At 40.5% G+C, this 23,472-nt stretch overlaps 1 protein-coding gene across 12 annotated transcripts in view; it reads left to right on the top strand.

Annotated features, from left to right (window-relative positions):
- ABLIM1 (actin binding LIM protein 1) overlaps window positions 1-23,472 on the top strand; it is a 196,473-nt gene that overhangs the window by 164,594 nt on the left and 8,407 nt on the right. For 8 of the 12 annotated variants that reach the window (XM_071812180.1, XM_065843401.2, XM_065843402.2 and 5 more), the window contains 6 exons: window positions 650-805; window positions 5,448-5,483; window positions 6,737-6,866; window positions 16,349-16,453; window positions 18,949-18,996; window positions 21,326-21,472. In XM_071812180.1, the coding sequence (XP_071668281.1) occupies window positions 650-805; window positions 5,448-5,483; window positions 6,737-6,866; window positions 16,349-16,453; window positions 18,949-18,996; window positions 21,326-21,472 (622 nt within the window). The remainder of the gene's footprint in view (window positions 1-649; window positions 806-5,447; window positions 5,484-6,736; window positions 6,867-16,348; window positions 16,454-18,948; window positions 18,997-21,325; window positions 21,473-23,472) is intronic. The other 4 variants (XM_071812181.1, XM_071812176.1, XM_071812175.1 and 1 more) reach the window with 4 other exon arrangements.

Raw genomic sequence — 23,472 nt, 5'->3', positions numbered from 1 at the left:
TTAAGAGTTCCTTGCAGTTTTGGTAGAAAACTAGTGAACGTTAGTACTATGTAGCATGCAGTTAGTAAGCAACATGTACCTAGTCAGAAGTTTGGGTGTAGCTTGAGTGGTGAGAGCAATGTAATAATTTCAGTTGAGAGTTTTGATACCCAGTCCTGAGAAATGGTCCTGCTTGCCTTTTATTTCCTTGTAATAAGTTGTATTTCCTCTTGTGTCCACAGTTTTAAGTTACCTTTCTGTCTGTGCTCTTCTGCATGGAATCCTCTCAATCTCTGTAATCTGCAAACTAAATCGATGTTGTTGTACATTTTACATATGGGAAAATGAGCAGAAAGGTGAAAATACTTGCCTGAGGCCACAAGTCCTTTGCAGAGCTGAAGTTTCCAGCTCACTACTGGGACAGAGAAACTTTTGTATTAGATCTATATATGCCACGTTCTTTCTTTCCTAAACTGAGAAAACACTGTGTGCTTTTTTAGGAGGCCAAGTGGAGAAGAACAAGAAGCAATCTCTTCACATGTAGAGTGCCAAAAAGAGTTTTCCGTAGCAACAGTGTGACAACAAATACACAAAAAATCATAAATTGTGTAAAACAGAAATTACCAGTGCATTTGTGTAAGTTAATTTATCTTCTGTCTTTGACCTTCAGGCAAAAGTAGACAATGAAATCCTTGATTACAAGGATTTAGCAGCCATTCCCAAAGTCAAGGCCATTTATGACATTGAACGTCCAGACCTAATTACTTATGAGCCATTCTACACTTCCGCCTACGAGGACAGACAGGAGAGACAGAGTCTTGGAGAGGTAATGAACCCACAAGCAACTCATGCTGCTGTGTGCTTTATTCAGAGCCTGCTTCGCTTCTGTCCTCTTTTGAAACAGTTTTTAATTGACGCTCCTTGGTATTGTTGCTGCTGCTGTTCAAAGTGCTTTTTGTCTGTTTGATCTGGGTTTAATGGGAACAATCACGACGATGCCTCGTGTGCGAAACTGCACAATTAAACACGCTGTTAAACACCGACATTAACGCCGGCAGAGGAGTGGCAGGGGAGGCTTGCAGGCTGGTGGTGTGTGCATCCTCATAACTCATGATATCCTGGGCTTTGGGTACAGCAAAGCCCAGAACGTGAGGCAAAAGCCAACCTGGTATGCTGTACAGCAACCATATTCACAACAGAATATGGGGAACACCGTGATGTTCTTACAGCACTGAAAGGGTTAAGAGCAACGGAATGCTTTCCCTCACACATATTGAGGGGAAATACATTTCTGGAGCACTTTAGACATCCTGGATAAAATCTGAACTGGGTCAGGATGAAGTGCTCTGCCACCTGGGAAATCAGATTGTGTTATAGAAATAGCTGCCTCACATCTTAAACTGCTGACATTTAGTAAGGATTCTTGTATCCTGCAATGATAGGAAAAAAAAAAAAAAATCAAATGTATTCTCTTAAATTTGTATTTAAAGATATCTTTCAGGTCATAGGGTCCCCCAGTTCGTCAAGTGAACTTCCATAGCTGCAATTACTGTTTACATGGTTCCAGTGCAGATCCTGAAGCAGATCTTGTCATGTAATGCCATCTGACTGTGAATCAGACCTGCAGAATGCAAATTCAGATGGACATGGAAATGAATTTGCTTCCTTGCAATCTCAGTGACTTTACTGGCTGTAACTGAATTGAGAATGAAGATGAACTGAGGAAGAAGGAAGGACAGTAAGTCATTCAGGCACCGGTGCTCTGAAGATGCCCAGATCAGTGACTAATGATCTGCTCTCTGAGCAACAGATCAGACCTGCCTCGGTTTTTCTACTTTGTTCTTTAATGTTTTATAGGGTTGGTATTTTAAATTGTGACGAGTCGGAATTCAGGAGACTGTTCAGCTCAGGAGTAATATAAGAGATTAACACGTCAAAATATTACAGAATTTCCCCCTTCAAATCTGTTTTGGTAGTGAATCCAAATTCTTGTTGCTGGTGAATCTAGCTGATGTCTGGTTCAAAACCACTCTGAGATGTGTTGGTGACCTCTGATCAGCTCCAACAGGCCTGACCCATTCCACAAAACCCTCTAAAACACAGGTCTCTTGTTATTAACAGAGGAGGAACTAATCTCAGAGAAGGTGAACTATTTGTTAATCCTTAAGGGGGGAAGCTGTCCGCCATCAGTGCTTGTTCTGGGGATAAGCAAAATCCTTTGGGGGTTTTCTTACCCCGTAACTTCACCAGAATTAAATCCACTTAATTTCTGGTGACTACAGAAATTTGTGCTGGAAACAGAAGCACTCTCATCTTCTTTTCAGAGGATCTGGGGTTTCCACCCAATGCTACTGCTGATTTCTGTCACCTTGGGCAAGTTACCTCACCTCTTTGTACCTGTTTCCCTTCCCTTGCCCTAATGAGAACACAAGACTATCAGAGTGATCTCTGTGTTGTGGAAATCGAGTGACACCTCAGTATTGGTACATCATGCATCAGTCACTGTCATGTTTAAAAAGCAAAGGTGACGTTAAGTCATGGGCAGGGGTTTGCATGATTTAACCTGCATTCCCTTTGCAAAGTGTGTGTATGTGGTGGTGTTAAATAAATAGGGATGTGGAGTTTGTACACTAGAAATGCCCTTCACTGTGATTTTAAAAAGAAAAAAAGGCCAGACTCAGCTAAGGAAGATTTCTGGGTGTACAAGGGAGATTTGCAAGAGCCACCAAAGTTAACCTAGTGGTGGAGACAAACCTTAATTACAGGGAGCGAGCTACAAGAAAATTACGTATTTTAGTCATAGAAAGTGAGAAAACACAGCATGAGGCTTTCTTCTTTATTGCAATGGAAGGGAAATCCTTTGAGAAGTTTCTTGCTCATCATCTCTCGTTTTTTCTGGAGGTCTGTGAGGAAAAACGTTTTCCCAGAGCACCATCTAGTGGTTCCAGGATCTGAGTTACAGCTCTGCCAACAGTGGGGAGGAGAAAGGGATCTCATGAAGGGATGGTTTAATTTCTGAGGTAAAAGAGATGAAAAGATACAAAATAAGATCTGTAAATACATTTTCTGCTACTGAGGTTGACATTTAATATAGTTGTAGTGTTTCCATAAACCATCAGGTTCTTCGTGTCCTGTAACTTCTGCGCTGGCAGCAACAACCTTATTAACACTGAAATGGTCTTTTCCCAGCTCTGCCTTTTGCTGCATTAATATTGAGAGAAGCAGCATTTTACCTTCTATATTCTGTCTGTTGAAAGAATTGAATGTTTGTAACAGCTTTCAGTAAACAAGCTGTCCTAAAATGAGAAAAGTGTTTTTTCTAATGTGATAGATGTGCTTCAGAATGGAGCAGGCACCCTACTTGGTAGTTCAATAAAAAGACAGTTAAAATGAGGTCGGTGCAAGATGCTGGAGTTTGTGTTGTGAAATGACACCTGTAAAAGTTGGCAGAAATTTCCCAGAACACAAAATTACCTGTACAACTATAGGTTCTAAAGCAACCTCGTAGATCTCAAACTGATAGAGCATTCAGCCTGATGTAGTGAGTAGAAGTCATTACTCTGTATTTCTCCTGAAGTCATTACTCTGTATTTCTACTGACATATTATTCTGGAACTGAGCTGTTTCTTTTCGGTCAACTGTGTGGTATATTTCAAACTGACTAGTGTAGGCTTATGGGATAGCCCAGATTTAAAAGACCTCATAAACCCCAAAGAACCAAGCATTCCTTGGCAGACTCGGTGTTTGAGTTGTGGCAGTTCACCTGTGTGTGGTAGAACAGCAAGTTGGCTGCAGAGTGTGGTTCCACCTCCCAAAAGTAACAAGATGATGTCAGATAGTGATGGAGTAAAAATACAGGACAGGTTGGTCATGGGTTCAGCGTATTACTTTTTGGGATGCCTCCCCAGTCTTAGATTCCTCTGACAGCCTTTGGCAGCAGTCATTCCTGAGCAGCTAGACAACCACTGCAGATTATGGAAATTTGCTTATTTGCAGTGATACATAAATTACTAATAGAAAAACATGGGAATGCACATCACAACGTGCGCTTTTTTCATTCATATTGGAAGTTTTAGATTAGCTCTCCGTTGTTTTTGTGGAGAATGATGCTGCAAAGCGCTGTGTGCGATATGTTTCATGTAGAGCAAAGTTTTTATGAGTGCTGCTGTTAGATCTCTAATGAAATGGTGTTTTGCTGTATAGAGCTTGGGCAGTTACAAGGATTAGGAAAACAAGAATGTAAAGGACATTCAGGGCCTTGATGAAAAGTAGTGAAAGCAGACTTTAAAAAGCTTTATGGGAACTTGCTGGAAAGGAGATGTTCTGTACCCAAATAAAAAATGTTACTCCTTTGTTTGGACACTTTTCATGTGCAGTGTCACCAGCTCCATGAGAGTTAATGATCTCTCAGTGCCGAATGTATAGCTGGATGTTTATGACCAGAAATTCTGCCTGTGTTTTACGCTGCTGCTGTTGTACATTATTGTCACAGTTAGACCAGAATCAGCAGGTTTGCTTCTGAGACATTATCTTAATAGCTGTATCATTCTGCAATAATTGTGGTCTTATTTGAAAGCATAATCTCTTGCCCAGTTTATTATGGCAATTAAATAATATTGAAGTTCAGTGCCTGAAGAAAATAATTAAATCCTGATTTTCCAGCTTCAAATTGCCTTGTGATTAAAGGCCACATAACTGGTAATTAAACATAGCCTTTATTCTTGTTCGTACTATCCATCAGCGTGTGCATGATCTTATGCTTCATTTCTAAAGGTATTTCTTGCCTCGGTTTCCCTATCCTTGTAATACTTTTCGTAATATTCTGCATATTTCTGCCGACTGGCCTTTGCACAGTTCTTTCAATCTACACGCTTGTAATTCCTGTCTGTCCTCCTTACGTAACCGTGGAAGAGCACAGAGACTTAAAGGAGATTGTATCAAAGAGCCGTTGATGACAGCTGCGTACTCCTTTGCATGGGTATGAAATGTAAGGCCTTGGGGGGAAAGCACATTTTTGCCGGAGTACGTGTGTTGGAGGAAAGACGTGCTTCTTCCTGGAAGTTATTCTGTATTTCTGGTGCCATACAAAGCTCTGAGTTAAGTTTATTTACTTTTGATTTCCACTTTAAAGTTTTCTTCATAATAGGCATGGTTATTAAATGAATAACCCTTTCTGATTTTGATCTTTACAGCTATGTTTTAATTACCACGATGATTAGATGGCTGAGAGATCATGTTGCATGGTATTTGACTGAATTAATCACACTTCTAAAGATTCTCCCAGAAACTTTAATTGCTTCAGTAATTTATGGACCAGTTCCTAAGCAATGTGGAAAACGCAAGTTCCAGTGCTGCAGTGGCCTCAGTGATTTGTGCTCTGCCATTTTACATTGCCCTGTTCCGTGTATTTGCAACAATTTTAGCATATGCAATGATGTTTTGGTAACCTTATTTTTATGTCTTTGCAGTCTCCAAGGACATTATCACCTACCCCTTCTGCAGAAGTAAGTTTGGTGGCACTTTTGGGGGCAATATCTTGCTGTGATTAGAATTGTTCGCTTCAGCAAATGCAGGTGTTGATTTTGTTATCAGTCTGATCCATCTCTATTTGCCACATAGACATATTTTCTAAATATTGAAACTTAACAAAAATTAACTCTAAAAAGAAAACGTCAAGTTCTTATTGACAGGTTGTACAAAAAGTGAAGCTGCCGCTCCTCCCCATTTGTTGTCTATAAAGCAGAGTTGTTTGCCCAGCAGACGTCACTTGTTGTACATTTGTCCTCCTTGTGGCACAGGTGAACTCAGATCTCAGGAGCTGGATGATTTCCATGAGCTAAAATGCTGCTCTAAGCATCTGAAAATAAGCTGTGTTTGCTGCTAAAATATTTGCTCTTCTGTCTTGGAAAAAAAAATGTCACTATGGTTTGGTTTTGTTTTGCTTTTCCCAATGAGTTAATTTGAACCTTACAATCATGTGAAGCATTTGGGAAGTCATTTGTCAGGATCCAGTAGATGCCATTGCAGAAACATTGTCATTTTGGGGGTGGGAAATGTTGCTTATTTGCAATGGAGAAGTTGTGGTGATTACAATGTGTTAAAAGAAGTGACTACAGAATTTCTTGTAAATCTTCATGCATTAACCTCAGTCCTGTCCCTTTTGTCTTGGTTTGGTGTGCTTTATGGGGTTGGGAGTATTTGTTTTTGGGGCAGTTTGTGTGTTTTTTTCTTGACTTCTTTTTTCCACAGGAAACCAAGTAAATTGAATTTTGCCATGCATTGAGGTGTCACGTTTTCAGATACAAGGGGAACCTAATTTGGAAACTAAATACCTTTTGATGTATCCAGTCAAGAGACATGGTAAATGGAGCCACAGAGAGCTCTGTGCTGCAGCTTTGAATCCTTGTTGGTCTCCCCATTCGCCAGCTGAAGGCTCATGGATCTCGTGCAGGACACACCTGCTCTGAATTACAGATTCCCTTACGGAGTCATGGGAATGTGGGCAAATCTAGGTTTATATGGAACTTAATAGAAATTACAGGTGGAATTGGAACCTTCCAGGCTGAACTCTGGCCCAGGCTACTAAAATGAGTTGGAGTCTTGGAACAGATCGTTAGAGAACAATAATAATGAAGCAGGTTGGAAGCTTAAGGGATGTTGTTATTTCAGTAGCTTCTGTCTTCAGATCTATGAACGTGCTGCTAAAAAAACGTGTGATGTGCATTTCCATTTATTAGAGAATGTTTCTATTCTGCAGGGTTATCAAGATGTTCGGGATCGTATGATTCACAGGTCGACTAGTCAGGGCTCCATTAATTCTCCAGTGTACAGTCGTCATAGCTACACACCCACCATGTCACGTTCCCCTCAGCATTTCCACAGACCTGGTAAGGGCAACCGCATTGCAAGTAGATCTAAAACTATTCTTTCTTTATTACATCACTTAGTAGCACAGCAAAACGCTTGTTTCTCTTAGCAGTGAAAATTTAGGATTGAAAAATTATTGCATATTTTAGGATCTTGTTTTCTACCTGTTTTTTGTTCTTGATCGATGCATTTTTTTTGCGCTAGGCTGATGCGTGTTCCTTACATCATAAATATGGATCATGTGGGTTTGTTTCTGATTAATTATTTAAAAAATCTTTGTATGTTTGTGGAAGGGAGCAAAAATTTGCAACAGTGAATCACAAACTTCGTTGTGGAGTTTGGAAAAAGTATCACCCATTGGAAACAGAAGTTATGGCTTCACTATACAGAAGTCAGTAATGCAGGATTCCTGCCTCCTGAAAACCAATTCATTTAAAGCTTGGTGCAGCCATAGAGTCTCAGATTCGGCAGCAAAACCCTCAAATATTCCAAATTCCATGTGATTTTTTAAAACACAAACTCATGGTTCACAAGGTAGATTTCTTAATTACAATTGCCTGGGAACATTTGAAAAACACGAACTTCATTTACTGGTTTAGCAGTGCTGTACAAGTTCTGTGTACAATATAGAAAATGTGCAGGTCATTCAGGTTCCCAGTGCATTCACAACTACTGGTCGTTTATATTAAAGCAAGATATGAAAATGACCAGTTCATCCACACCCAAATTGCATAAAAAATACGTCTCTAAATGCTATTTATTGAATCCTTTTCAAGACTGATTTTATTGTTTATGGTAATGAATTAATCTTCGTGATCTGTTTTTAAATTGCTATACAATCGTGCAATTACATCTTCCTTGGTGATTACAGCTGAACAGTTGAGATGCCAAAAGCCCATCTAGAATAGGAGCTGCACTTTTAAAATTAAAGATTTATAATAGAGCAACCACTGTGGAACTTGAATGCTGTAGCCATTTCCTAGTGGGGATGGGCTGAAAGCAACTAATTGTGTCTGTCATGAATGCCTTATTTAAAGGGCCCAAGGGAGGTGGGACAGAAGCAAATTGTGTCTGATACTTAGTGTTGGCAGCTTGACTTTTAAGATGATGTTAGAACTGAAACTGAAAGAGACCTAAAAGTGTGAAAAAGCTGCAAACTTCTGTCTTTTGATTCTGGCAATTCTGGGGAGATTTTTCCGTTTGTATCAGTTGTATCAGGGATATGAACAAATCCAGACCCTGTTCCAGACTTGACTGTGATTGAGTTTCACTGTCTGTGTTCAGTCAGGGGCCTTCCCCAGAATCAGTCTGTTTGTGTAACTCCTGTGATGGGTGGATGGGCTCAAGACAGAGTTTGGATCCAAATCTTCAAATTTTGCAGCCTGAGGGATTTTCTGAGAAGAGACTTGTTCAAACTTATCTCTGTTCTGATGATCTCAGCTTTGGTTTACCTGTCTCTGTTTCTTATATGACAGACACAGAAGTAATTCTATAGAACTTACCATTTTGATCTTTGCTACCCTGCTTTGGGGTAATTGTTAATGCTACTTCGTAATTTTCCTACGGTAATTATGCATGTTGAATAATAGCAAGTGTGTATTTACCATTTTTCTCCTAATAGCACTTATGATGTTATTTCCAAGAATAATTTTTCTCTGAATAAACCCAGTGGACCCAGATAACTTCTCTTTAGCTCCCAGCTAGTCCTTGAGAGAGAAGTGAACCACTATGTTGATGTTGTCAGCATAAGGTTCTTCAGAAATCGGAGTGCTACAAGTTTTGAGAAAGTTTGCAGCCTTTTCCTCCTGCGGTGCCCGAGCCGAGGTTGGCAGCATTTTTGGAATGTCTTAAAACAATAGCAAACAGCTTGCATGCCTCTTGACTGACGTTTTTTGGTCAGGCACTTTTCAAATCAGCTTTTTTCTTAACTAATAGAGCATTAGTGTTTGTGATGTTGGCACGCTGGTAGCAGGCTACTTTTCGGTAAAAAGGCATAGATCAGAAGCTCGTTAAGCCAATAAATGTTATGCTAAATTAGCGATGCAGTTCAAATCTGAGCCTTTCTTCTAATACTTCCTGTAATCTTGTCCGACATTTATTAACCCTCTGGTACATCTTTAACCTTTTTTTTTTCTCCTTCCTTCTTTCCAGAATCCTAATTGTTCAATGCCTTTTATTTTCTTCCTTTGAAGCCTCCTTCCCTGCCTTTCTCTTATCGTTTTTCTTTGTTTTCATTTTGTTCTGCCCCCCGACTCCCTGCTGCCGCAGAGCTGCTCCCGACTGCTGTGCAGCGGTTGTCACACCTGCGCACGAGCAGTCCCAGCTCTGCCCACCATGACTCCCGCCCCAACTCCCCCTTCCGACACCACTTCATCCCCCCTGTCAAAGGTAAGGAGCCAGGGAGTACCCCCCAGCCTGGAGATTTATTAGCGTTCCGTCAAAGCTAATAAGGTGTATCTCCGTGAGGTGGTCGTTGGCTGTGTAGCTGAGCATGCCTCGAAATGTGCTGTTACACTTAAAATTACGTTAGAATAGACATAATGTCCTTTTTTTTCAGAGGAAATATGTCATTTCTAAGGGCCCTAGTTGGAGAGTCATCAAGCAATTACCTATCAGAAATATACAGCAAAGCGTTATCATCTGCTATTTAGAACCTATATGTGCGTAATTTAGCTTCTTTCTAAAGCAGTGCATAACAATCACAACAGCAGTTAGCATATTGAATTTAATTATTATTTCCACATTCTTAGAACATGCGTTTAAAAACTGATTACAAATATCACCTGGATGAGAGCAAGGTGATCAAAAATACGGAGAAGGAAGGAAAAAAGATTATATAAAGATCAGTGGCAACAAGGAAGCTAATAATTGTTAATCATGTTGGCAATAATCAGTGCCCAACAAAGTAAAATTAAAATCTCTGGGCCTCTCCTCAATCAGTGAGGATCGGCAGGCTCTGCTGAAGGTGGTAGAGCTGCAGAGATCTGCACTACCTGAGGACCTGGTCATTTCTCTCTCTTTTTTTCCAATCTGTTATTTTCCGTGGTTTGATTTGGTGGGAGGGTTGTTCTTATGTTATGTCCCTTCAAGCAGCTCATTCAGCTCAATAAGCTTTTAGTTTTGTTTCTCGCTTTCTTGGAATGTGGTTTTACTTTTATTTCTGTTGGAGCACTCTGGCTGTACCATCTCCTCTGTTGGGGGAGAAGGTCATAGCTTTTATCACCTACAAGAGCTCAAAAAGAGGCAGTTGACTAAGTTGAACACAAATTCTATACTGGAGCTGCTGATGAATGTAGATAAGCATAAATGGGAGATAATAAAAAAGGAGTTGTTGCCATGAACTTTCAAGAAATGCTGATAGATTGCAGTGTGACAGCTCTTCTAGCATTCAGATCACCATTACTAATTTTACTCTTAGATGATTTTTATTAATATGCACTTTCAACTTTCCTATCATGTCACTATAAAAAAAAAAATCTCACTTCAAACTTAAAAGATTGGGACCCTTAAAAATAGATAACGCTGCTCATTTCAGCATGCAGTTAATTCATAATCCTTGCAATTTCAACATTTCTTTGCTGTAAATCCAAATTAATGCTCACACTCTTTCAAGGGGCGTTTTCATTCTTTTCCTGTTGAGAAAATAGCTTCTTCAACAGATAAAGCAGAAGAACTATTGGAAATCCGTGCCTGTTGTTTTCAGATTTCAAAGAATTACCTGGCCTGTAGATTAGGTATGTATGTCAGTTATCGCTACAAAAGGCCAAGTGGGATAACAAGCGCTGTAGACAGTGGGTTGTGTGTGGTTCTTATCAGATATGGCACACAAGACATTGTAAGAATCTATGATTTTCTGAAAATTTTATATTAAGGTCTTAGGCCTGGATGGGCCTACAACTTGTAACTCAACAAAGCTCCTGAAAGCCCCGGTTCATATCACGGTGGCAGTGCCCACCGTCTGAGGGTGTGGGACATTTAAGAAGGGGCAAGTAGCATGCACCCACATCTCATAATCCACGTGGCTGAATTGAACGAGTAGTCTTTTAATAGCTGGTTGAGAATAAGAAACACCTTCTTAAGGTGACCTCTCTTAATGTGGTGGGAATATCCCCACAGTTTTCGTTTCTTTTTGCTAAGTCCGGTGTCCCAGCAGGATGGGTGATGTAAGGAACACTGAAGAAGCTTCAGGGAAGGACCATCAAATAATTCCAAATCTCATGGTGGAAAAAAAAAAAGGATGTTAATATATTAATACTATTAAATGGAAGGATATGGTAGTGATCTGTTCAGTGTCTGGGTACCTGTGTGGTCACAGAAGGTTCTCCCGTATAACAGGCAAAGATACAAGAAGTTTCTATGTTACAGTAAAATGAGATAAAAATAATCCTTATTTCCCTGACTTGTTTAAGATGAAGATAAATAGCTATTGAAACAGCTTAGGAAAAGTTTTTGTCTTCCCATTACTACAAAATATTGAAAGGTACAAAAAGTCAGAAGGCCTGAAGACCTTTGTAACTTTTCCAGCATGTTACGTGATCAACCAAGTGCTCACAAAACATTAGACAAGCGAATGTTCATAATGTTCCCTAAGTCAGAGCAAGCTCTGCCTTGTCCTGTAAAAGGAATAGGATGGAAGATAATTCCTAATCAGATATACTCTAATATCAAATACACATACTGTATATATACATATATGTACTAATAGTATGCATGCACTTAAAGACAAGATGATAGGGACTGGTAGTATTTTTATTAAATAAACCTCTGTACTATTACATCACTTATCTCTTCCTGTGGAAACACTTACACATAATATAGCTTGCCCAGTACCTAGTTTGGGGCGGGCGGCGTTCAATATTGAAGTAGCATTAAGTGATGTCCAGTTGCACTATATGGTATGTGCTCTTCGCTAGTTCATGTTCATAAATGGATGCTTTGTTATCAACTGGTGAGGTTGATCTGGGTTTCCTAGGTGGTTCTTCGTTTGTCCTCATGAACCACATGTATACAAGCAGCCACTTTTCACATCTATGCAGCAGAAAAGAGAGATTAGTCTGGCACTGGCTGCACCTAATGCAACTCCCACTATTCTTACCCATAGGGATTTGTTTTGGGTATTCTAGCTGTCTGTTTTCAGAGTTTAAAGAACTGCATTATTTTACCCTTGAGAATGGCATTTTTATGTTTACCAGGGAATTAGACCCTTGCGAATATATCTGCAATGAGAATTGTAGCACTGTGGTAGTTAAATGGATGTGACAGATAAATTTGCAGTGATTCAAAGAAGCAGCATCGTGATCTCAGTTGTACTTGGTCAGCGTTCCTCAAAGCCGCTTGTACTTACACCAAATAGGTATAAGTTTGTGAGAAGGATTTCATAAAGATATGTATTTTTTTTTCCTTTAGGTAAAGGAGCATAATTTTCATACATCATTATGATAATGGCAGTGGCATGCGACATGTTATGTCTGTGTTATTTCAAGGTGGGAAAGTAGACATTTAGACCAGTTTCAGTGTGTTTTCATACAGCATCATGTTTAAACAAGCATAATGCTCAGGCCTTGTAGACAAGGCCAAATGAAAAGAACTTCAAGGAGCGAGGAGATTAAATATGCTGTAGAAAGTCTTAGAGTTTGTTAATGTCACACATCTTCTAAACAAGCTGGAAGAGAGTGTAATACGCATCAGTTTGGGCTTAATTTAATCTCATTTGGAGTCTTCATTGAATTTGGTCTTGTCTCAATAAAGTACTGTATTTGCTATGAAAGAATCAAAACAAGTCCATGAATGAAAGAAACCCTGACCCTACTGAAATTGGAGACAAAAGTCTCATTGAGAGCCAGGATTTCATCTGACATGCCTAGAATTTTTCAGAGGCATTCAAGAATATTGCAAAGCCCCCATAAGATTTCCGCATAACCAAAAAAAACCCTCTGAAGTAATGTGCATTCCTCTGCTCACAGACCCTTCCCATAAGGAATCTACCCACCTTCAGAGTGAATTTTGGCTGTGGTTTTCACAGGTTCATGCTTTCCTTGCCTGAGGTAGGCCTCTGTGTGATAACAATTTTCAGGGTTTTGTGGATGCAGCTGGAAGCTGTGTGCTGGAAAACAGCCGTGTTTTGGCTGCTTCGTGGCTTTCAGTTTTGAGCTACATATCTGGACAAGATAACGAATTATAGTATGACAAAACCTGAGTGGGACTTAGGGTATCAGGTGTCGTTGAGCTCTTTTTCCCATGTCTGTTCAGAAGTAGAGCGACAAATTAACAGGAGACTCTGTGTTGGTTGCATATGGGTTTTTCTGGGCTGATTCTGTAGATTTAGCTTGTGAATCCCACAGTGAGCCCAGTGGTGAACACATCAGAAGGCAGCAGGAACCTGCATTACCCTGTGCTGTGTATAGGCAAGCAGTTACATGCCTGAGTGCCAGGGAAACCTGCTCAACAAATCGAGCTATAGGAAATGGGGACTGCCTGATGGAGCACACAGAACAAAAGAAAAAAGTCCTCCGAATTTCATTTTTGAGGCTGCTGTGCTCAAGTGATTGAGTTTTGTATTAAATTTACTCTGTTATCTCTTGACATCCCCCACTTGCCTACACACACATGCAGGTTTGACTTCATGCCAGGTGTGTGGGAGCTAGTTTCTCCTACAGTGTTGGTGACCTGGAGTGCTCTTGTTGCTTTGTGGATTTCTCACTAGTTACAGCGTATCTGAGATAATATGAGAGGCTTTCCTGCGCAGACACAGCAAGGAACCCAAATTCAGAGCGTGCACGGCCCCTACTTTGATGCGAAGCCACAAGCAGCCCCAGGGAGGCAGGGACAGGCAGGCAGCTCTGCTTTCACGTGTGCCTATGCACGTCCCACAGATGCTGGCATTGCTTTCAGAAATTGCGGGTTATTTACAGCAGCATCTGAAGCACTTAAGCCTCATTGTTAGGGTGGGCTCATCCAGGATGATCCAATGAGAGTCTGCAGCGGTTGGAGGTAATGAGGCTGCCATCCTCGGAAGTGTAAAGGAGAGTGGTTTGCCAGTGCTAGTAGGAGTCATTAGGAAGAGAGAGGCTGCACAGGAACCCCAGGAAATACAAACCAACAGAGACATCTGTAAAGCCGGATGATACCACACTCTCTGCTTTTTACCCTATGCATTATACAGCATTACCAGATCTCTGTAAACAAATTACCTGTGTACCAGGTGCTAGATTAGCCAGCATACATTTATGGATGTGAGCATACTTAGTTGTGTCTAGTTGAGATGAAGAGCGGGGTGTAAGAAGGGTTTCTTCCCTGTATTTGTAGTGTTGGTGACAGAGGCGTTGTAAATTGAACATGTCCACATTTTGACTACCAGTTCACAACAGGTAAAAGGTACTTGTGACTCTTCTGTTAAGACAGTCCACAGGTTAATAAATCCCTTTTGATTCTTCTCTGTCATTGAATATACTAATTGCCAATGGAAGCAGAAAGGCAGAATGACTTGTCTCTTTAAAGGCTACAAACGTTAGAATTAATTATATCTTGAGGCAATCTCAATACTGGTTTGGTTTTTTTTTCACCCTATAAAACAATGATTTTAATGAAAAGTGACTCGTCATTTCTCAATAGAAACAAAAGATATCAGTAAAATCAGCTTAACCAAGTTAGGTGTTTCAACATCATAATGTTTCAAAGGCTGGACAAGTAGAACACAATATTGAAATTGCTGAGTAAAAGACCATAGATTGAGATATGACAATGTTATTTTAAGTAATTGTTCATACTGCTTTTCAGAGTTAGTAAACCTCGCACTTACTGTTACCTGGCCAGAAGCCGAGCATCATTGTGCCCATGACATAAAACCACCACCAACTCGTATTGTTGAAAGAACGTCATGTTTGAGGGATATCATGTACATTAAGTCATTCAGAGCTGAAATATCCAAGTAGTAAATACAGAATTTTCCACATGCATTCTTCTGGACAAATTTTGTACAGCCAAGCTCCCTGAACTGTGCATGTAATTTTTAAACCACATGTGTGCAGATGGGTTAACTTGTATACTGGTAGAGGCCTCTGTGGCACATCTCTCTTAGTGAGGTTTGTAAAGAGCACTTTTTTCCTCCCTTCTGGTGCCTTTTAATTTGGCAGGGGACCATTCAAGTGAAAGGGGAAACATTGTGTAAAGAAAACTTCCTTTCCCACCCACACGCCACCACCCAATATATAAATAAGAACTGTGCTGAGTCCAAGATTTTGGGTCCCCTAACAGGACACAGGAAACCTGCAGCTGAAAGGAGGCCTGCAGTTGCTTCTTTGTCCATTCCTCAACCTCCCTCTTTTTTTTTTTTTTTTATTCTCACTTTGTTAATCAGTTTTTCTAGATTTTTTTTTTTTTTAAGCCCTTTTTCATACCTGAAAGATGGAAGCGGGGGTGATGGTCCCCAGCTTTTCACTGTTGTGGTCAACCACAGCCATGTAAAATGAGTGCGTACGTGAATGGATTTTATTTGGGGGAGCTTGCACTGGCGTGAAGAATGGCACAAAGTAGAAGGCAGCAACATTATTTTATGGTACACGCACAGTCATGTGTTTGGATATCTGGCTAAGTCTTGATACTTAGGGACCAGCCCTCTTGCCCTGACAGACATGGGAACTTTTGGGGCCATTGGACTCCTGTGGTGAGTTGTTAGGAGGCAAAGAAATAGTCCTGGTAAGAGCAATCCTACAAATGGAACAAAGCGCATGCACAAAATGGAACTTAAGTTTTTAGACATTAGATTCAGATTTGCTGAATCACTAGTGGTGCAGTATTGTCACCAGAGCCAGATTTGACATGGACAGAGATTTGAGGTGCAACCGATGATACAGGTGCATCCACCAGGTGGGCTGCATTGCTTTACAAATTACTTTGCTATATCAAAAATTTCCTACCAGAGAACTAAACCAGTGAAAGAGTGTGTATAGAACAGTTACACCTTTTGATATGGGCCAAGTGACCTAACAGCTATTTTCCATCTCTAGCTTCTGAATGCTTTTGGTTTAGGGAACTGTAGTAACTGCCAGCATCTGCTTCTATCTGCTTGGGAGTTGGTTTCATTTTGGGTTTGCATATCAACTACTATGCTCTGTGCCTGCAAATTTAACTCCAAATAGCAGTCTCCGTACTAAATCATTGCCAAGTAACCTTCCATTCTTCTTTTCCACGCTGCCCATCTCATCACCAGCTGCGAGCGCACAGCTCCTGCCTGCATGCCGTCAGAATGAGTCTGAGCTGCTCGAACCTCAACTCCAGCCTGAACATGAATTTTTGTCTCTGCAGGAATATCAGGAAAAAAAAAGTCACCAGGGCTACCAGTTCTTGTTATTGTTTGTATTTTTGGTTCAACTTCTTTTCTCTCTGGAGGTTTTAATTCCACCGATTTTTGTTTTGTTTTGTTTGGGTTTGATTGGGCTTGCTTTTTTTTTTTTTTAATTGCTCTCCCTCTTCTCATTTTGTTTTCTCCATTCTTTCATTGGAGGCAATGAGCCGTCCAGCGGTCGGAACTCCCCTGTCCCCTATCGGCCCGACAGCCGCCCTCTCACTCCAACTTACGCTCAGGCCCCTAAACATTTCCATGTTCCAGGTAGGAGCTGGCACTGTATGTGTCTTGGTGTCCTGTCACAGTGTAGAATGTAGCCTTTGTAACTTATGTCTTGTCTCCATCGTTTCATGCTGTTTACCATGGGGTGCACCCGCAGGGTTCGGAACTGCCTGCTCCTGGGCTTGCTGAGAGGAGCAGTGAGTTAAGAAATGAAGGGGGGGTTAATTGGGATTTTTGTTTTCAGGGTCTGTTGATGGCCTGTGAGCTGGTTATGAGCTATGTAGGGCTTGATTTTTCTTGTAGTTGCACCAGCTGAGCACCGACATAACCCTGCTGACTTTGGAGGAGTGGGTTTTGATTCACAGTGACACGCAGAAAAGAGTTGACCAGTGAGCCATTACGTATGTTGTTCGCTCAATTGTTGTGACTGGCTTCAGTCCTCAACTAAGCAGTTCTAGTTTAGCGTTCCTTTTTTTTTAAAGCAGGTGAGCATGTTTCTTCTTGGGGAGGTTTAGGTTGGACATGAGGAAAAGGTTCTTCACCCGAGGGTGGTGAAGCACTGGAACAGGCTCCCCAGGGAGGTCCCCAGACCTGACAGTGTTCAAGAAGAGACTGGACAATGTCCTCAGACGTGTGATGTGAACTGTGGAGCTGTCATACGCAGGGACAGGAGTTGGACTCAATCCTTGTGGGTCCCTTCCAACTCAGGACATTCTATGATTGTATGATTTTACTTGTGTTATGCAACAACTTGGTGTCCTCAGAGAGACTTGCAGATCCACAGGGGTTTGTGTGCCTCAGGGTGTCCTCTCTATAGAGGGCAGTCTCTGTTTTGAAGTGAGCTGCACAGTTCTTCCAGCCTCAGAGAAACTCATCTGTCTTGGATTTTGACGAGATAAGACTGGTGTGTTCCTAGCATTGGCGACATGCATCTCCTGACTGCACCAGTGCCACCTGAAAGCCTTCTTATGTCCAGCTATTCTTCAGGTCCCCTTCAGTCTTGTATCCCTTTGCACTGCCAGAGGTCGCTGCCCCTCCTCCTTCCCTCAGATCGGGCAGATAAACTGTTTGTGGGAACTTATTTTTCAGTCAGCGTGACCTGGCCTGGCTCAGGCATGCCGGTTTAACTGCTTAAGCTAACCTGGCTCACCGTGACTTGCGTAGGCTGTAGCACACTTGCATGAGTAGCTCCGAGTCCCCATGTGGAGCGTGGTGGCACAGCTGTCCCCTTGAGCGGGCACAGCGCAGCCACAACCCGCATTCCTGTCCTCCTTAGAGCCCTCTGCGGTAGATGTGCGCAAAAGTCCTGCATGACTGCCCTTGAAGTGTTTGTGCTTATTTGCTGGTCAAGTAGCTGTACCAGATCACTAACAAGAACCAAATACCTCAGCGTCATGGTGCGCGATGGATTTGCCTGTTGAGTGAGGGATGGAGCTGTCTGCAGATTTCTAGGGTTAGCTTTCCGTCATGCCAAAGGCTGCGTGGTGTGCTGTAGCGCTTTAATTGGATCTGCGATACACAGCATGGATTTCTACAGTGCTTTTTCATCTTTCATTCTAATGTAACGGAAAACTTTTTTACAGGCGGTACGAAGTAGCAAAGTAGGTTTCTGATGTTAATTTTCTAGTTCCCAGTGTCTCGTTTTGGTCTTCTAAAAAGATTTTGACGGATTTTGCACTGTAGCACTAATTTTGGATTAGCTTTTGTATTTGTAGGTGTGCTCAAAACATGAAGTGTTGGTTTGGGTGGGGAGGTAGTTTAGACCAAACTAGTTCCTGTCTTAGATAAGTATTTGTAAAAATATGGTATCTTTTGGACATGCTGTAGATTTACTGCATTAGAGTTTCCGGGAGGTGTTTTTATTGACATTTACATTGATAATGTGCAATGTGGTGGGTCTTACATTAAAAAATTACAAAATAAAAATAAATAGAATCTATCCTTGTGGTTTGAGAATTAGCAGAATATCAGTTAATACTGCATAAAGCATCCCTTTAACTCACAGAGGTGTAGCTATTGTTGACTGTTTAAAACTGTGTCAGGCAGCTATGTTGCCCTCTGGGTTTTGAAGTGATGGTAGCTCACTGCATTCTCTTCTGCTCAATCCAGCCAGTCAGTTGGAAAGAAAATTGAGCCGATGTGACTGAAGCGCAATTTTCCGCAGAAGTTATTTGGGGTGGTTTTCCCCAAATGGCTTGTGTCTTCACCATTGAAATGTGTTGCCTGTTTGCATTTCCTCTCTTTTATCCTGCTGACTATCTTCTGAATGTGTAAGATGTTCATAACTTGAATGCATCCACATGTTACGGAATCAGCTCCAAAGGACTTCATGCCACATGTCTTTGACTTTCCACTTATTTTTGTGTTTTCTTTTATTTAAATAATCAGATATTGTGTAATGCTAGAAATAGCTCTCTGGCTTTTTCTTGTGCTACATCCTTGATTTGGTCTGTCTGTTGTTTTAAGTGTTGGAATTACCTTTATCTACAACTGAAGTGGTTTTCATATTCCCATTTTTCTGTTTCTTGATTTCACAGATCAAGGTGTCAACATTTACAGAAAACCACCCATCTACAAACAACATGGTAAATGATCTTTCACTTTTTACATCAAAAGTGGAGTGTCAACTAAATTAAAAGGCATGCAGACTAGTGAAAAGCATTCAGTTCTTACTTTGTAAGCATAAAGAATTAGTAGTCCAAGCTTGAAACAGCCGGTTTTGCATGTCCTGCTGAGTGACTATGTTTTAAAGCGTGTTGTTTCATTTGGATCATATGGTTTACATCTTGGCCATGTTGATATTAATGGCACAAATTGCCATTAACTGGAATTTTGCTGTCTCTTTAGCGTTATGATGCCTTCCTCTATTTTACTTCTTTAAGTTTATATTTTCAGAATTCAGGTACTGATCATGTTAAAATGGAATAACAACAGACCGTTCTCTGACAGGGGCTTCATGGAATATCCTTATTCTATACACAGTACAATAATTATTTCAGCGGCAAAGGTGGAGATGTTATGATCAGACTGGAATTCCAAATGTACCTGTGGCTTTAAGGATCTTTAATTATTGATGATAATACAGGTGACATGTCACTGAGAGGGCTGATTTGACTCTCGAGCCCTGCAGTACAGCTCAGTGCGCCGTACGTGTTTCCCCAGGTGTTTGGATTCCGGGTTGGGCAGCAGTGGTAGTGCTCTGATCTTTTCTGGTGTAGATGTTGTTACAGTGACTCTGAACTGACACCAGTGGCAGGATCCCACTGCCCCACCAGTCCTGAGCACTGCTGAGCACGGTCCCGGTTGGAATGGAGAATGTTCATGTGTTCACTCCTCCCTTCTGCTGTCAAGAGAAAACTTGGAGTAGGACATGGTTTGGGTGTAACATGGTGAAAGATGGGTGGCTCCACTTTTTAAAGACTTTGAGTTTGCATCTCTTTGCACACCCTTTATCCAAAGAAATATCTTTGGGGTTAAGAAGCAGATCCGCAGTACTGCAGGGTGTAGGTGAACAGTTGGCCAAGAGCCATTGAGCTGAGATGATCAGCAAAGCCTGGGAAGTCAGTTCTGTAGTCAGGAGTGAGCATTGCAAATAGCACTGCTGTGGTTTTACATCAGGGTTTTTTCCTCTTTCTTTTTTAAGTTTCAAACCATATGCTCATTTTGGAAAAAGTCTTAACATTATTTTTGTTTTGCTTTTATGGTTTTAATGTATCTCCTCACCTCCCATTAACATGTGAATGTTTAACCACTGACATCACCAATTCTAATACGTAAGTACTGTTTGAAGTCATGCTTTTGTAAACTCTGACCAGCTTCCTCCGTATCTGCAATTATGCCTAGGGCTTCCCAGTCATAAAATGCTCAAAATTCCTAATGGTATCCAATACTGATGTTCCTAAACTACCCAGAACATGTTGGATGAGCAACATAGTGCTTCACTTCATGAACAGATGTCTTTCTGTTTAAAGGCAACAAAGAATATATATATGTATATTTATAAAGGGGGCAAAAAAAGTCCGGAATCCTTGTTTCTTATATGACAGCTTCATGTAAGAGAGAGGGTGATTTTGAGCTAATAGTTTGCAGATAAAAGGTAGTTAAATGGTAGTTAAGGCTGAGTTTAATGTAAACTGCATCCTATTGGATTTTTTTAAATGTCAAGAAGTGAAAGCCATAATGCACATCTCACATGCTTTTAAGAGACTTTGGCTTAGAGTGAAATCTGAAGTGGATGCCCCGCTACTGAGATATTTTATTGATGAGGTTCATTTCATTGCAAGTGCCTTTCCCTGCCAAGCTGATCTGAATGGAGTTTACTATTTATTAATAAACTCACATCTGCTTGTATTACTACTGCATGCTTATAAGCAAGGGCATGCAGCAGAAAGAAAAAATCCACTCACTAAATAAACATATTTGTTTCAGATTTCTTTTTTTGTTTTGCAGCTTTTCACAGAAACATAGAAAATAATTAGCATCAATAGAGTTAGAATTAGTGCTGTTCCTCTGAGCTATTTGTTTTCTTGCCCTAGAGGAAAGACAGATCAGTACATAAATCTGGCTTCGTCTTCACTGATAATCAGTTGTCCTTAAGAGATACTGGCAAATACTGTTAGATTGAGTTTTCTCACTCTTGCCTAATCATTCTAACACTGTGCTATCCCAGTAAAATCCAAAGCTGATTTGGGGTTATTTTGGGGGTGGGGAAGAGGGAGGAGAGGAAGGTTTGATTCCAATCTCTTGGCAAGAGAAAGACACTACTTTGCTTCAAATTGCAATTAGAAAAGCAAAACATGAGCATGTTTGCTTTTGAATATAACTTCTTGTAAAGTATAAAATTTTGCCAAAATAAGGAAGACCTTTATACTGATGCAAGTTATGACATAGCTAAGTTCCCTGATTGCCATCTAGATGCAGCTGCTTTGGCAGCACAGAGCAAGTCCTCCGAGGATATCATCAAGTCCTCCAAGTTCCCAGCAGCTCATGCACCAGCACCCAACGAGATCCCAAAGATTGAGACGGACCACTGGCCAGGTCCTCCCTCTCTTGCGGCCATAGGTATGCAAAAAAAATGATACAAGCAATGCGGCTTAAAAGGTACCGGTAACCAAAGCAGATGAATACTGGAGCTGTAGAAATGGGGAGTGATTGTGTCCACTCCAGGTGTTTGCACAAAGTGCAGTTCTCTGGTGAGACCTCCATGTCTGTGAATTTAAAACTGTTGAATCACATTGAGTAGAAGAGGTTTTGCTTAAAACATGTGGTGTGGCACACAAGCCTGACTTCTTTCAGTTATTGTCTATTTAATCTTTTAGTCCTAATCTAATAGCAAATATTCCACAGAAAATATGATTGCTTCCAACCACATGGCAAGAAGCAATGACTGATGTGGAACTGTGAATGGACTAAAAAATTCTTGATTTTCAGAGTTATTCTTTCTACAGACTTTGTGGTTTCCTTCTGTGTTGTTGCACTACAGGTATCTTTTGTTTAAATCATGTCCATGATCATTTTAAATTTTTGTTTTGCATTTTTCTTTTTCCTCTGTTAATTTCTATTGGCCCCCATAGCATAAAATAAGCTGTTTAGCCTGGTTCATTTATGAAGTCATGTCTGAAACACTGAAGGTGTTACCTGTTCCAGGCTTCTGTGGAGGAGAGGATGGTTTTCATTGCAATGGGATTTTCATAGAAGTGCTGGGAGAGGAGACACAGGGTGGGAGAGATCAGTGACCAACTAAAGGGGCTGCATATGCAGTGGCAATTTTTTGAACATGTGTTTTATATAGGATTTCAACCTGACAAACATTAAAGTCACAGTGATAACATCTACATACTTGAAACTCTCCAGACAATGCTTGGGATAACTGCAGTATCATTGTACCCCATGTCTCAGGTGGAGCCTTTGTGTGGAATCTTGCCTCTCAGTCTCAGGGCAGTGAATGACAACTTTTAAAGTCTCTACTGAAACTGCTTTGTATGTTGGCTATCAGGTGGTTTTGTTATACCTGAGAAGCTAAACAGGACTGTTTGGAAACTATAAAGATAAAATTGTGCTCGTGGACATATTTTATTGAGAAATAAAAAGGCATCATAGAAGATTAATCGCTGAAAGCAAACCCACAAGCCCCAGGTTTTTCAGCTTGTTGTCTGACTTTGAGTGTGATATTTTGCTTACAGAGCTAGAATGAGCTCAGCTGTCAAAAAAGGGAGTATTACTGGTATTGCAGTGACAAGCCTTGCAAAAGCCTGAGACACCAAACAAAACAATAAATAATTTAAACACAGATAATTTCTCCATAACTTTTTATCTCTCTCCACACTAGCATAAATTTAACACTGCTGCTCAAAACATTCAGTTGATAGAAACCTTCTGATACTTTAGATGCAAAATTTAGTTTTCATTCAAATAAAACACTGAGTTTCTCTAGCACGGGATTGGTGAATAACTATATCAGGAAAAAGTACTGCTTGCAGCAGTCATATTCTGTGTATTCATGCACGTGTCCTCATGTCCAAATTGGACTATTTCTTAATGATATTCAATAAAATAAAGATCATTCAAAACCAGTACAGAACTAAAATGTAGGACACCTCTTAGTTAATTTCAGCTTTTCCCAATGGATCAAATCAGTTTGCTTCATTTTAGACTAAAAATAACGGCTTCCTTATTCCAGATATGAGTGTCCATTTAGCAGATTAATGTAATTTAATTTTCCATTTGAAATGTTAATTCAAATTTGCTTTTCTGAGTCTAGATAAAAGTATAAATGTAAATTAGACTTTATGTTTTGAGCCACTGGTACCGTTAGTGGTGCCGTTAAACCCCATATTTCCAGAAATAGCAATCTGAGCTCCTTTTTTTCTGTTACATTGATTCATGGCTTCTGTATCCAGGACTTGCTTGGTTTGGAACTCACGTGCACTTCTTGTTAATTCTATAAGAAGCCCGGTAGCCACAGGGCAGGCTATCCAAGAGAGTTTCGTTAAGAGTGAGTTTTGAAAAGGTCTTTTGAATCTGCCAGAAAATGCTGCTTTGTTTGTTCAGTAAATCAAACT

The sequence above is a fragment of the Patagioenas fasciata genome, chromosome 8, assembly GCF_037038585.1.
Source record: "Patagioenas fasciata isolate bPatFas1 chromosome 8, bPatFas1.hap1, whole genome shotgun sequence".
In the NCBI taxonomy this organism is placed as follows: Eukaryota; Metazoa; Chordata; class Aves; order Columbiformes; family Columbidae; genus Patagioenas; species Patagioenas fasciata.
This window is presented reverse-complemented; position numbering and strand designations above follow the sequence as displayed.